This window comes from Ovis canadensis, chromosome 24 (genome assembly GCF_042477335.2).
Source record: "Ovis canadensis isolate MfBH-ARS-UI-01 breed Bighorn chromosome 24, ARS-UI_OviCan_v2, whole genome shotgun sequence".
NCBI lineage: Eukaryota > Metazoa > Chordata > Mammalia > Artiodactyla > Bovidae > Ovis > Ovis canadensis.
This window is the reverse complement of record NC_091268.1, coordinates 16,493,016-16,505,215: the sequence shown is the minus strand read 5'-3', so window position 1 is coordinate 16,505,215 and position 12,200 is coordinate 16,493,016. Positions and strand designations below refer to the sequence as shown.

The following is a 12,200-nucleotide window of genomic DNA, read 5'->3' as shown; positions in this document are numbered from 1 at the left end:
GAACATCACCATTCGCATCTTGAAGAAAGGAGAAACAACTGATGTAGCGGATCACTTAAGCACGACCCGGAGCCCAGGTCACTGCTGACCGAGTTCTGGCGTCAGAGGATTTCAGGACAAAAACACCTGGTCCTTCTCTCAGAAAATCTGCAATTGTGTCCCAGTTTAATACTGGACTCCAACAGGAAGAGACGTACTAACAAATGAACAGACATGCTGAGACCAGTGACCCCTGAGACACCAGCTCCCCAGGCTTGGCTGAGGGTCTTCTCCACTCTTCCACCAGCGGCCTGGTTTGGTCACCCTGAGACTCACCAGATGCAGCAAGGAAGCACAGTCTGTGAGCCTCGGAGTGCCCCACGTCTCCAGGGGTGGGAGCCGAGAAGGAGGTCTGAGTGCAGCTACGGGGGTGAACGGCAGCTGCTCTGCACCCAGAGAGTGGCCCCCAGGAGTGGTGGGGGCCCAGGGGCATCTGCTGTGCTGTCTTCCGCTTGGCAGTTGTGTCTGCCTGGTTCCTGGAGACACGAGAGGACCTCCCGTGACCTCCCCCACACCTGCCGTGGTGTATCTGTCCTCGTGTCCAAATAGGGGTCCGCAGGCCTCTGAGCCAAACCCACCACTCCAGGGCCCGGGCTCCAGACGCGTCCCCAGAGCGGCTGTTGGGGCCTGGACGTGCAGAGTGTGCATGGCCGCTCAGGAGCCCAAGGGGTCGTCCGCTAGATGCTCGCGTGTGCCGGTAAAACAGTCGCTACTGTGTGAAAAACTAAGTGCTGGGCAGGAATTCCCCAGCGGTCCAGTGGTCAGCACTCTCCCTGCCAGGTCGTGGGTTCCATCCCTAGTCGGAAACTAGGACCCCACGACCCATGCAGTGCCACCAGAAAAGAAAAAAGTGCTGCCCGGCTGCACTCACAGGGCATTTTAAAAGTAATTTCTAAACACAAAGAACCAAGAGTGCTTTTATTCTTGTCTTTATAAAGCTGGCAAAGTCAAGAAGACTCTGTTTGGCCTTCCCTGGTGGTCCAACGGCGAAGAATCCGCCTTGCGATGCAGGGGACATGGGTTCGATCCCTAGCCTGGGAAGATGTTGCACGTGTGGGGCGGCGAAGCCCGTGTGCCACGACCACTGAGCCTGTGCTCTCGAACCCGGGGGCCGTAGCTCCTGAAGCCCCCGGGCCCTAGAGCCTGTGCTCTGCAGTAAGAGAAGCGACCGCAAGGAGAAGCCCCGCCACTGCAACTAGAGAGCAGCCCCCCTCGCCGCAACTAGAGACAGTCTGCGCTCAGCAGCTGAGACCCAGCACAGCCAGAGGTAGAAGGATCAGCCTAATAATACACGACTTAGATTATACGTACAGTCAGGTTACATACCGTGTCCACTCTTAACATGCTTTTCTTAGAGATCCACGGTATAGGTTGCTTTGTAAGGCCCACTTATTTGAAAATCTTCTTTTCACGTACAATTAAGTGATGTTATCCAGTTTTGGGGATATTGGAATGAAAGCGACTTGAATGAAGAGAGAGGTGACGTCACTGCTAAAATGCCCACTGACCTGGAGCGGGAAACGCGCCTTCAGGACAGCTTGGGGTGCAAAGCGCAGCTGCCCCACTGTGATGGAAACGGTACCATTTCCCACAGCCAGGCTCATCCAAGCCAGACACCGTCGTGGACTATTGCTCCCAGGCCAAATAGTCTCTCCCACCTTGAACTTTCCTAGCACTTGTCTGAACCTTAATCTGAGACATTGATGTTGAAGGTACAGTACACCTGTCATCCAGATCTTGGTTGGTTTCTTCCAATAAAAGGAACTAGGGCTCCTTGGAGAAGCAGCTGGTCCTAGACTGGGGCAGGACCATGAGCCCAGAGGATCTGTCAGCCAGGACGCGAGGAGGGCCTCGTACACCCATAGCGACGGCCGTGTGAAAGGGACAGTGGAGGCCGAGAGAAGAGCGCCCAACAGCCGGAGCCGGAGTGTCTACACAAAGCGATACTGAGCTATAACCATGAGCGGAAACTAGACATCCATGGGTCCAGATGATGAAAATCTATGACTTAAGCCAGTAAATGCTGGAGAGACGGGACACATCTCCAGATGACCCAGAGGGGAGGCGTCGCGCCCCTCCTACGTGTGGGCCGCACCCGGAGAGTTCCTTCAAAGCCGGACGGGACTGCAGCAGGAGGGGCGCCCAGTGAGGGAGGTCACGTCAAGGGCACGACCCGGATCCGAGACGCCAGCAGCAGCACCTTCCCTCTAGTGTTCCTCTCAAACCTGCCACCTTGTCAACAAGAAGAAAAACATCAGACACATCCCACCGGGGGTCACATTCTGGAACCCTGGGCCAGTCCTCCTCACACCGGGCAGGCCTCTGAAGCAGGAGCCCGAGGAGGTACGGCCACTACGTGTGTGAGGACGTGGTCCCGGAGGTGTTGGGGAGACGGCGTGAAGCCCCAGCTGGAGTTAGTGGCATGTTCCCGGTGACGAGAGCAGCCGGGGCATGGCTGGTGGCCTTTGCTACCTTCCCTTGAATCCGAGTCTGTCCTCAAAGCAGAGGTTTGTTTTTTGAAACTGAACACTTGACGCTTGTGATCTCCAGGGACTGAAGGCGGGAGAGGGCACAAAGAAGCTTCTGGCTCCTCGTGGAGCCCGTGGATTGCTGGATTTTTCACAGTGCCTGCTGTAGTTTTGAAATTGGAAAGGGAGTGAGCCCACGCTCCGGGGCGCGGTGTCACCTCCGCACGCTGAGGATGTGACCTTGGGTTTGCAGCTCGGCGTCCTGCTCCTGTGGAGGCTGGACCAGCGGGGCCGCGTACAGGGGATGCCACTGCTGCGCCACGAGTACGGGCAGCCCCTCACCCACTGCATCTTCCTGCTGCCCCCGCCCGGCGAGTGAGTACTGCATGGGAGGTGGGGCGGTGGGGTTCCCATCTGTGGTCACCCCGCCTGCACCCCAGGGGCCACCAGGAGCTCCCCTTCCCATCTGCTTTCAGGGACCTGGTTCAGCTGGCCAGAGCGGCAGTGAGCGGGGACGAGAAGGCCCTGGACATGTTTAACTGGAAGAAGAGCGGCTTCGGGAGCATCCTGAAGATGGGGTCTCAGGAGGGCCTCTCGTTCTTCGTCAGCCTGACAGACGGTGAGATGCACGCTGGGGTCGGGGACACCGCAGCATCTCAGGGTGTCTGGCGGTCACCAACGAGCAGACGGAGTGTCTGTAAAGCTGCAGGCCATGCACCCCTCCCGGACGGACACCTCGCGCCACCCATGCCGGGGTTATCCTGGGCCCAAAGGGTGGCTTTCCTTGGCCCTGATGGAGACAAACAGCTTTTATTTGTGTTGGAAGGTTTTTCAGGAAGAAGCTGTCTGGTGCGCAGGCCCAGACGAGTCGCTGCCGGGGCTCCCACGTGGTCTCCATGCCCACGTCCAGATTTGGCTCTGGGCCCGTGACCGGGGCTGCTGGATGGGCTCTGCCAGCCGCGGCCCCTGGTGGCAGCCCTGGGGGCTGGGCCACTGTGTCGGCTGCAACACGGCTCCTCCTCGGTGCGCCGGGAGGCAGGTGGCAGTGGCAGACGCAGCGTGAGGGTCTCGTCCTCTCGGGACATTCATGGGTCGCATCCGCTGCAGGAAAGGGGCCCAGGAGGTGGGGCTGCATGGGGTGATGGGGTCTGGGACGCGCGTGGCCAGGCAGCTTGACGGTGACGGGTGACCGCGGTTAGGGGCCGGGTACTGGTCATCTTAGAGACACTGGCATGTCAGGGTGAGGGGCGGAGCCGCAGGAGGGCACCTGGAGGGACTAGGGCACTGCCCTGAGGGCGGAGGGCAACGCTGGTGCTGGGCGCTACGGGCCAGGCTCTGTGTTGCCGGGCACCACCATCCCTATGCCTCAGCTCCCAGGCACGGCCCTGGGGACACAGTAGTCCCCACCTCCTGTGCCCCGTGGGCAGAGCTCACGTGAATGTGCACACCCAGCCCGCCGCACGTGTCTGTGGAGCAGGTGCTCGTTTCTGGGAGTGAGATGGGGGCGGGGCCTGAGGGTGAGGGGCTCCTAGAGCAGCAGAATGAACCCACCCGAGAGCTCGCCCAAAATCACAACCGGGAGGCAGCTAGGGGCCAAGGCGAGGGATCCAGACTGGGAGGGGTCTGGGGAGGGGAAGATGGGGCAGGCTGTGATACCCGGGACCTGGGGCGGAGGGCCTGGGTCGAGGCCCCAGGGAAGGTCGTGGTTCAGGCTCTGGTGAACAGACATGACCGGAGCATGGAGGCTGCGCACCAGGAGGGCAGTCACTAAGCGCTGGATGGTGGTGGAGGGGACAGCAGGGGCAGGGGTCCAGGCTGGACTAACGCACGAGTCGGCAGGTGTAGCGGTTACGGGCCAGTGTTTTGTTTTTTAATTATTTTATTTTATTGCCTTGGGTCTTTAGTTGTAGCGTGTGGGATCTAGTTCCCTGACCAGCTATTGAACCCAGGGCCCCTGCTTTGGGAGAATGGAGACTTAGCCACTGGACCTACGGGCAAGTCTGCCAGTGGTTTTTAAAATGGCCTATTTGTAAATGATTGTGATGAAGATGCTTATGTTGAAAGTGCCCCTAAGCAGGTAGAATGTCCACGGGAGCGTCCAGCTTTCGTGGACCCAAGGCTCTTTCACAGGGACCGTGCACCACGTGGATGAGAAAGGCAGGACGGCCCAGGTGGCGTCCACAGACAGCTCCATCCAGACACTGTTCTACCTGGAGCAGAGGGGGGCGCTGGTGGCGGTGACGGACAGCCTGCTGCTCTGCCTGTTCGCGGTGACGCCCGAGGGCACGGCCGAGGAGGTGATGAAGGTGCGTGGGGCCACCCCGGGCCGTCCTCTGGCCTGCCTCACCCTCACTTCATCTTGGTTGAGGAGTCCATGTTGCAGGATCACCAGAGCTCTGGTGCCTTATTTGTCCTGGACCATTGCAGTCACAGGTTGGGGAGACGTCAGGAGAAGGGGCTGCCCAAGCCTCGGGAGGCAGGGTCGTGTGGTGGGGACGCCTGGCCACGTGCAGACCTTGGGGGTTGTCACCAGTGTTCCCACCACAGCTGGTCCACAAGTGTTACGGTCACAACTCTGGACGCCCCACCATCCCTGTGGGCACCTCACCCCTGACCTGGGGGCTCGCTCGCAGGAGAATGCCCGGAGCCTGGGTTGTGGTCAGGCAGCACGCACCACTCCCTGAGGACTGCTTGCTGCCCTCCTGCGGTTTCTCAGTTCCACCTGCAGATTCCAGGTTCTCAGGGACCCCGAACCTCTCTGGAGGTGGTCTGGTAGATGGAAAGTCAGTGTGTTCAGGGCCCTCGTGCACCTCTGTCTACGCAGCAGCTGAAATGTGGTCACTGAGTCCGTGGACCTGGGTTCAAATCCTCCCTCGGCCCCTCGCTGGCTCCTCACGTGGGTGTGAGGGCGCCTCCCCCGTGAGGGGCTCCATTAACTGCCCTGGCCTGAAAAGCTGGGGCTGCCCACGCTTCCTTTGCGTGGGCACTCTCCGCAGAGTCGCTGCCAACAGAGTCCAGCCCCTCACCAGCGACACAGCCTCCACACGGGCGACACCCTCCTCTCAGGTGGCCGTTGTTGTGCAGGTGAAGCTGAGCGGGAAGACGGGCCACCGGGCAGACATCGCGCTGATCGATGGCAGCCTGCTCGTGACCGCCATCGGGGAGACGGCGCTCAGGTGAGAGCCGACCCTGCAGGGTTGGAGGGAGAAGTCTGTTCCCAGCGCTCTCATGAGTCGGCTCCATACTGGAGCCTGATGTACACAGAGACCAGCCCACAAATGATGGCCAGTTGTCACCAGCTGGACGTGTCTGTAACCAGCCCCGAGGTGGACGAGCAGGACAGTCAGGCCCCAACGCCCGCCCCGTGGAGTCCTGCCGTCCCCTGCCCCCTGTGTACGTGGAAACCCATGTCGCGGCCTCTTGGTCCATTGCTTCGAGTCCACGTGACGTAGGGATCTCCCGGGCTCGGGTGCTCGGCGCTCCCGTGCTCTCCTGACCTGGTGTCCCACAGGGCGCCTCTGCATTGGCAGCGTCTCCCGCTGGTCATGAGCAAGGCCTAGTGGACAACGCAATGATGAGAAACTTTTTTTCTGCAGAGTCCAAAGGGCTGTGTCTTTTTCCTGATTTTCAAGTTTAATCTGCAAGTTGAACAAGACCTTCAGAGCTGAGGGAAACACACTAACGCAGGCCCCTCATGGGCTTTCCTGCTTGCCTTGTAGATTCTGGGATTTAGAACGAGGGGAGAACTACGTCCTGAGTCCAGAGGAGAAGTTTGGTTTTGAAAAAGGAGAGAATATAAATTGCGTTTCTTACTGTAAAGCTAAAGGTGAGACTTCTGGCGTCAGGGGCTGTTCTCGGAACCAGGCACTTGAGGATGGTCAGCTCAGAGCAAGAGAGGGGCGGGCGCTGTGTTTGTCCCGTATGGTGGCCCAGGAGGTGGTCAGGGATGTGACCATCGGCCGCAGGAATGGCTGTCTGTTCCTCCTGAACCCTCGGTGGAGAGTCAGCGTGAGGAACATTATGTGTGTGTATTAATATATATGTGCGTGGATGTGTGTGTGTACACACACGTGTGTACCCACGCGCGCACACACAGTGGAATAGGAGATGCATGGGAGCAGCACCTCTGTGCCCACCTAGTGCCAAGTCCTGTGTGGCTCCACACACAGACGCCTCACACGTCTCACACGCACACACACACACACACACATACACACACACACGCCTCACGCATGCGTACACAGACTGTCGCCACGCAGTGAGCTCCTACACACACACACGCCTCACGCATGCGTACACATACTGTCGCCACGCAGTGAGCTCCTACACACACACACACACGTGCGCGCGCACGCGTGCGTACACATACTGTCGCCACGCAGTGAGCTCCTACACACACACACACACACACCTCACACGTCTCACACACACACACACGCCTCACGCATGCGTACACATACTGTCGCCACGCAGTGAGCTCCTACACACACACACACACACGCGTACACATACTGTCGCCACGCAGTGAGCTCCTACAAAGGGGATCAGCTGGGTAAGTGGCTGTAGAGTTACTGGGCGGGCTGATGCGTCTGAGAGGGTGGTCAGAGGAGGGCGCCTGCTGCTGTTTTACCCTTTTCCGCCTCAGCTGAGGTGAGCTCTCTTTTTACCTGTAGGTCTCCTGGCAGCTGGTACCGACAAGGGGCGAGTGGCCATGTGGAGAAAAGCGCCAGGCCTCCCGAACAGCCGCGGGGCGGAGGGCAAAGACAAGTGGACCCTTCAGACTCCCACTGAGCTGGAAGGAAACATCACACAGATAAAGGTACACCCGATGGGGTGCTGGGGGCCCTTGCTTTTTGCACAAGTGGAGGCAGTAATTTGCTCTGAACCTATTTTTGTCAATTGTTCAATTTAAGATTAAAAAATAGCAACAATGAAATATTTATAAAGGCCTGTTGGGTCAGAAGTCATATAAGCGGTTGTGGGTCCGTGGTAGTCTATATTTATCTATTTTACCTATTTACCTATTCTTTTATCTCTACCATCATCTGTTTTGTTTTTTCACTTATGTTTTTTTGGCCGTGCCCCTCGGCTTGTGAGATCTCCCCAACCAGGGGTTGAAGCCCGGCCCTGGCAGTGAGAGGGCCGAGTCCTCACCGCTGGGCCGTGGGGACCACCTGCCCCAGCCGCCTCCTGATGCTCCAGACCTCCACCGCTCTCCGGGCACTGCTCTCTCGCCTATGCTCTGTTTTAGATAGAGCTGCTTGTGTTGGGAACTTGCCACTCCAGAGCCTGCCCGTGGGGACAGGGGCTTTGGGCACCGGAACCTCTGGTCTGGGACTGCCTCCCCGCGAGGAGCAAGCTGGGGCAAAGGCCTGGTCCGTGTGGTCAGGCTCCACCCCCAAGGCAGAGCCTCCCCCCACACCCACCTGGAGCTGGCCTGTGTGGGGAGCTAAGCGGTGACAGACGCTGGCGGCCGCCCCTCCCTGGGCCTTTTGGCCAAACCTGCCCGCCAGGCTCATCTGCCACAGACTCTGCTCTTCTCTCTAAACTCTGTAGATTTTCTTCAGTCCTCTTTTCTCCATTTAACTCTGTGCCCGATTCTGAGAGAAATGGGCAGTTGTGTTCTCACAGTTCTCACCAGTTACGCCTGTTGTGTTCTCGGGGCTCCTCACCTGCCGTCCTGGGCCTAGCCTCTCAGCTCTGCTCTGTGTGATACAGGCGTGCAGCACACGGCACCTTAGCTCCCCGACTAGGGGAGGGCAGTGTCCTACCCACTGGACCCCCGGGGAACTCCCTGAACTTTTTAAGATGAAGTTTAAATAATCTAATCAGGAAATGAAACTTACATGGTAAATAGTTTAGGGATATCTTAGAGCAATTTTGGAGAAGGAAATGGCAACCCACCCCAGTATTCTTGGCGGGAAAATCCCATGGACGGAGGAGCCTGGTAGGCTACAGTCCATGGGGTCACAAAGAGTCGGACATGACTGAGCGACTTCACTTTCACTTTAGAGCAGTTCTAGGAATTTCTTTTAGATCCTCCAGAGTTAGTCACTCAGTCGTATCTGACTCTTTGCAACCCATGGACTATAGCCCACCAGGCTCCTCTGTCCATGGGGGTTCTCCAGGCAATGATACTGGAGTGGCTTGCCATTTCCTACTCCAGAGGATCTTCCTAACCCAGGGATTGAACCTGTGTCTCCTGCATCTCCTGCTTTGGCAGGCAGATTCTTTACCACTGAGCTACCTGGGAAGCCAGGTAGTTCACTGATAGGGTGTAAACTCGCTTTCTGTTTATAAAACACAGATGCCCCTAAGTTTGCATCGGTAAACCAAGCTCTAGAAGATGCTCAGCCAGTCAGAACAGACACAAACTAGAACCAGCACATAGGTTTACATGCTGGATCTCAACTGTGGGTGTTGAGATCCAGTATTTTTAAGTTTTTCTGTAAATTACACATTTTACACTTACAAATTTTTTAAGTCATGTTTTTAAACAAGAGAGCATCCCTGATAGCTCAGTTGGTAAAGAATCTGCCTGCAAAGCAGGAGACCCTGTTTTGATTCCTGGGTTGGGAATATCTGCTGAAGGGAAAGGCTACCCACTCCAGTATTCTGGCCTAGAGAATGCCATGGACTGTATAGTCCATGGGGTTGCAAAGAGTTGGACATGACTAAGCAGCTTTCACTTTCACTTGACTTTAAATAACGAGAAGAAGCAGTGCTTGGAAACTGTTTGTGAATCTTCATACCTGTGACATTGCCCTGACTGCACATCTCCTTTCTGTTCACGCCTCGGTGGTGTCTCTTCATACAACCAAGTGGGGCTCCAGGAAGAGCCTCCTGGCCGTGAACAGCATCAGCTCCGTGCTCATCCTCCACGAGCAGGCCATGTCATCCCACTTCCACCAGCAGGTGGCCGCCGTGCAGGTCTCCCCGAGCCTCCTCAGCGTGTCCTTCCTGTCCACAGGGGTGACCCACAGCCTGCGCACAGACATGCACGTCACCGGAGTGTTTGCCACCAAGGTCACTGCCAGGGTGATCTGTGGGCGGGGGGCAGGGTCATTGATGTAGACAGAAGCCCTGGCCAGTTGTTAGAGTCACTGGGGACAGTGAGGCCCAGATGACTGGTTGCTTTTTCACTTCCGTGACTCTTCGTAGGATGCTGTTGCCGTCTGGAATGGAAAACAGGTGGTGATCTTTGAGCCGTCCGGAGCCACGTTACGCAGTGCAGGTGGGAGTCTTTTCAGCCCTTAGAGGGTCTTGCGTCTGATGCAGGTGGGGGTGCTAGTTTCTGAGGGGCTGGCAGAGGGCAGGTCCTGGGCCACCGGGAGACCCCACACCTGTTCTCGTGCCCGGGCTGGAGCTCTTGGCCTCCAAAGTCCCATATATGATGAGCTGCAGCTTGGACAGTGGTGCTGTCGCAGAGGCTGTGCTGTGGGAAGCACCAGCTACTTGCTGGGAGGGAGGAGGCAAGGCCATCAGTGAGTGGTGAGGGTGGGTGCCTGGCGCTGGGTGCCCCATCAGGCCGTCACTGGCAGCCGTGGCCCTGGGAGTCCCTGTATCTTGGAGCCTCACTTTCCAAGAAGAAGGAAACACAGCTTTCACAAGGCTGTGTGGGGCCAAGGAACAGTAGGGAACATGCATGAGCACATCCTTGATGATAGCACAGCTCTGCCCTTTCTCCCCATCTTTATAGCCTGAGGCCCTTCTTTATCACCTTAGTTGTAGAAGATGTTTCCTGCTAGATTCCAGTCTTTCTCATCAATCACTCTATAAAGAGTTCTAGTTTCAGTGTGAGAATGCTTCTGAAATTCTAAGGAGCTCTGACGAGACTAGCTGCTGGTGTCATGACCTCTATCTGTCATTTTAGGGTCCTTCCTGTGTGAGTCTCCAGTGTTAGCCATGCATGAAGAAAACGTTTATACGGTGGAGCCGAACAGAGTCCAAGTTCGAACCTGGCAGGTAAATGGCTGCTCTACAGTGAGTGGCCTGTGACATTAAAGACAACTAGAGCAGAGTTTAAAATGCCACCTCTAAATCAAGCCAGAGCCTGCTTATTGACTTCACCCAGCCTCATGAGATCCCCCCACTGGGTGTCTGGTTGTAAAAATGGATTCTTACATAGCTGTTCCATCGACAGCTCTTGTGACTCCAGAAATCAGGAGGTAAGGCAGTGGCCCTTTGCAGTGAAAAGGACTACCTGGCCAGCTCTTGAGTGCTTGGGATTACGAAATGGGAGGAAGGTGTGCTGTTTAATGTGCACCTGGAGGACTGAGGGGCCGTCGGTTTTGGCCACATCTTTAGACCTTTTCATGTACGTGTCTGAGGGTGGGAGCCATGCGTACCTCCAGGACCCCAGCCTCCAGCACACCATTCTGTCCTCTGCAGAGGGTGCAGTAGGGGAGCCTTTGCCTGCCCGCATCCTGTGCACACTTGCTGTATCCCTGGGGCTGACACGGAGTATTAGTTTCCTGAACCGGCCATAACCAATGACCACAAACTGAATGACTTAAAACAATAGAAATTTATTTTCCTCACCACCGTTCAGGAGGCTAGAAGTCCAAAATCTAGGTGTGGGCAAGGCTGCTCCTTCTGAGGCTCTGGGGGAGAGTTTGTCCCATGCCTCCTCCAGCTGCTGGCATTGCCGGCATTCCTTGCATTCTGTAGCCTATAGCCAGGTCTCTGCCTCCATCTTTACATGGCCTTCTTCCTGTGTCTGAGAAGGACGCTTATCCCTGAATTTAGGGTCCACCCTAATCTAGAGTTGTCTCTATTTGAGAGCCTTAGTTATATCTTCAAAGACCCTTCTTCCAAATAAGGTCATTTTACATCCAAGTGGGAGATGGCTGGATGGCATCACTGACTCGATGGACGTGAGTCTGAGTGAACTCCGGGAGTTGGTGATGGACAGGGAGGCCTGGTGTGCTGCGATTCATGGGCTCGCAAAGAGTCGGACATGACTGAGCGACTGAACTGAACTGAACTGAACTGGGTGTATCTTTCAGGGGAGACCATTCACCCCGCACGTTCAGCAGTGTTCTGCATCACAGTTGAGGACAGCTGTGCTGCTGGTTTAGCTCTTGGTGTGTGACCACCGTGTCCAGCTCCGAGTTCTTTCCTAAGGTCTGTCCTGTGCTTATACCTCACAGGCTTATACCTCCCCTTCTCCATTCAGTAACTCCTGAAGGAGCTTCACTACAGTTCTAGTCTCCAGCAGGAGGGTCAGATGGTAAGGAGCACAGTAAGGTATGGAGGGGGTTGGAAAGTATTGCAGGGAGAGATGTTGGAATAGAGACCTGACAGGTGGGGAAGGTGGCCGCAGTCCCATGAGCCTCCTGGGGGAACTGCAGGGAGGGATCTGGGCCTCGAGAGATGCCTGGCCAGGTTCAGGTCAGAGGGGAGGTGGGGAGGCTGGAGGGATGGGGCTTACATACCGCTGATAGTGGTGAAGGGGCATCAGGTGTGGACATAAAGCTGAGGTAGGGAGGAGCCCTGCTAACAACAGATGAGGGAGCAGCTGGGTTATTAGAGGGATGAACTCCAGAGCTGGAAGGTGGAGGCATGCAGGAGAGAAGGAAAGGCCTGCCAAGAAGGGGTGAAAGGCACACGGGGAGAGAATGAAAGAGATATTGGGAAAGGAGTGAAAGGCATACTGGGAAAGGAGTAAGAGGCATACTGGGAGAAAACGAA

The 12,200-nt window shown here is 56.4% G+C and overlaps 1 protein-coding gene across 6 annotated transcripts in view; it reads left to right on the top strand.

Annotated features, from left to right (window-relative positions):
* IFT140 (intraflagellar transport 140) overlaps nucleotides 1-12,200 on the top strand; it is a 57,329-nt gene that overhangs the window by 9,805 nt on the left and 35,324 nt on the right. For all 6 annotated transcript variants that reach the window (XM_069570466.1, XM_069570468.1, XM_069570464.1 and 3 more), the window contains 9 exons: nucleotides 2,761-2,882; nucleotides 2,984-3,126; nucleotides 4,638-4,813; nucleotides 5,592-5,683; nucleotides 6,227-6,333; nucleotides 7,181-7,326; nucleotides 9,330-9,533; nucleotides 9,669-9,741; nucleotides 10,381-10,472. In XM_069570466.1, the coding sequence (XP_069426567.1) occupies nucleotides 2,761-2,882; nucleotides 2,984-3,126; nucleotides 4,638-4,813; nucleotides 5,592-5,683; nucleotides 6,227-6,333; nucleotides 7,181-7,326; nucleotides 9,330-9,533; nucleotides 9,669-9,741; nucleotides 10,381-10,472 (1,155 nt within the window). The remainder of the gene's footprint in view (nucleotides 1-2,760; nucleotides 2,883-2,983; nucleotides 3,127-4,637; nucleotides 4,814-5,591; nucleotides 5,684-6,226; nucleotides 6,334-7,180; nucleotides 7,327-9,329; nucleotides 9,534-9,668; nucleotides 9,742-10,380; nucleotides 10,473-12,200) is intronic.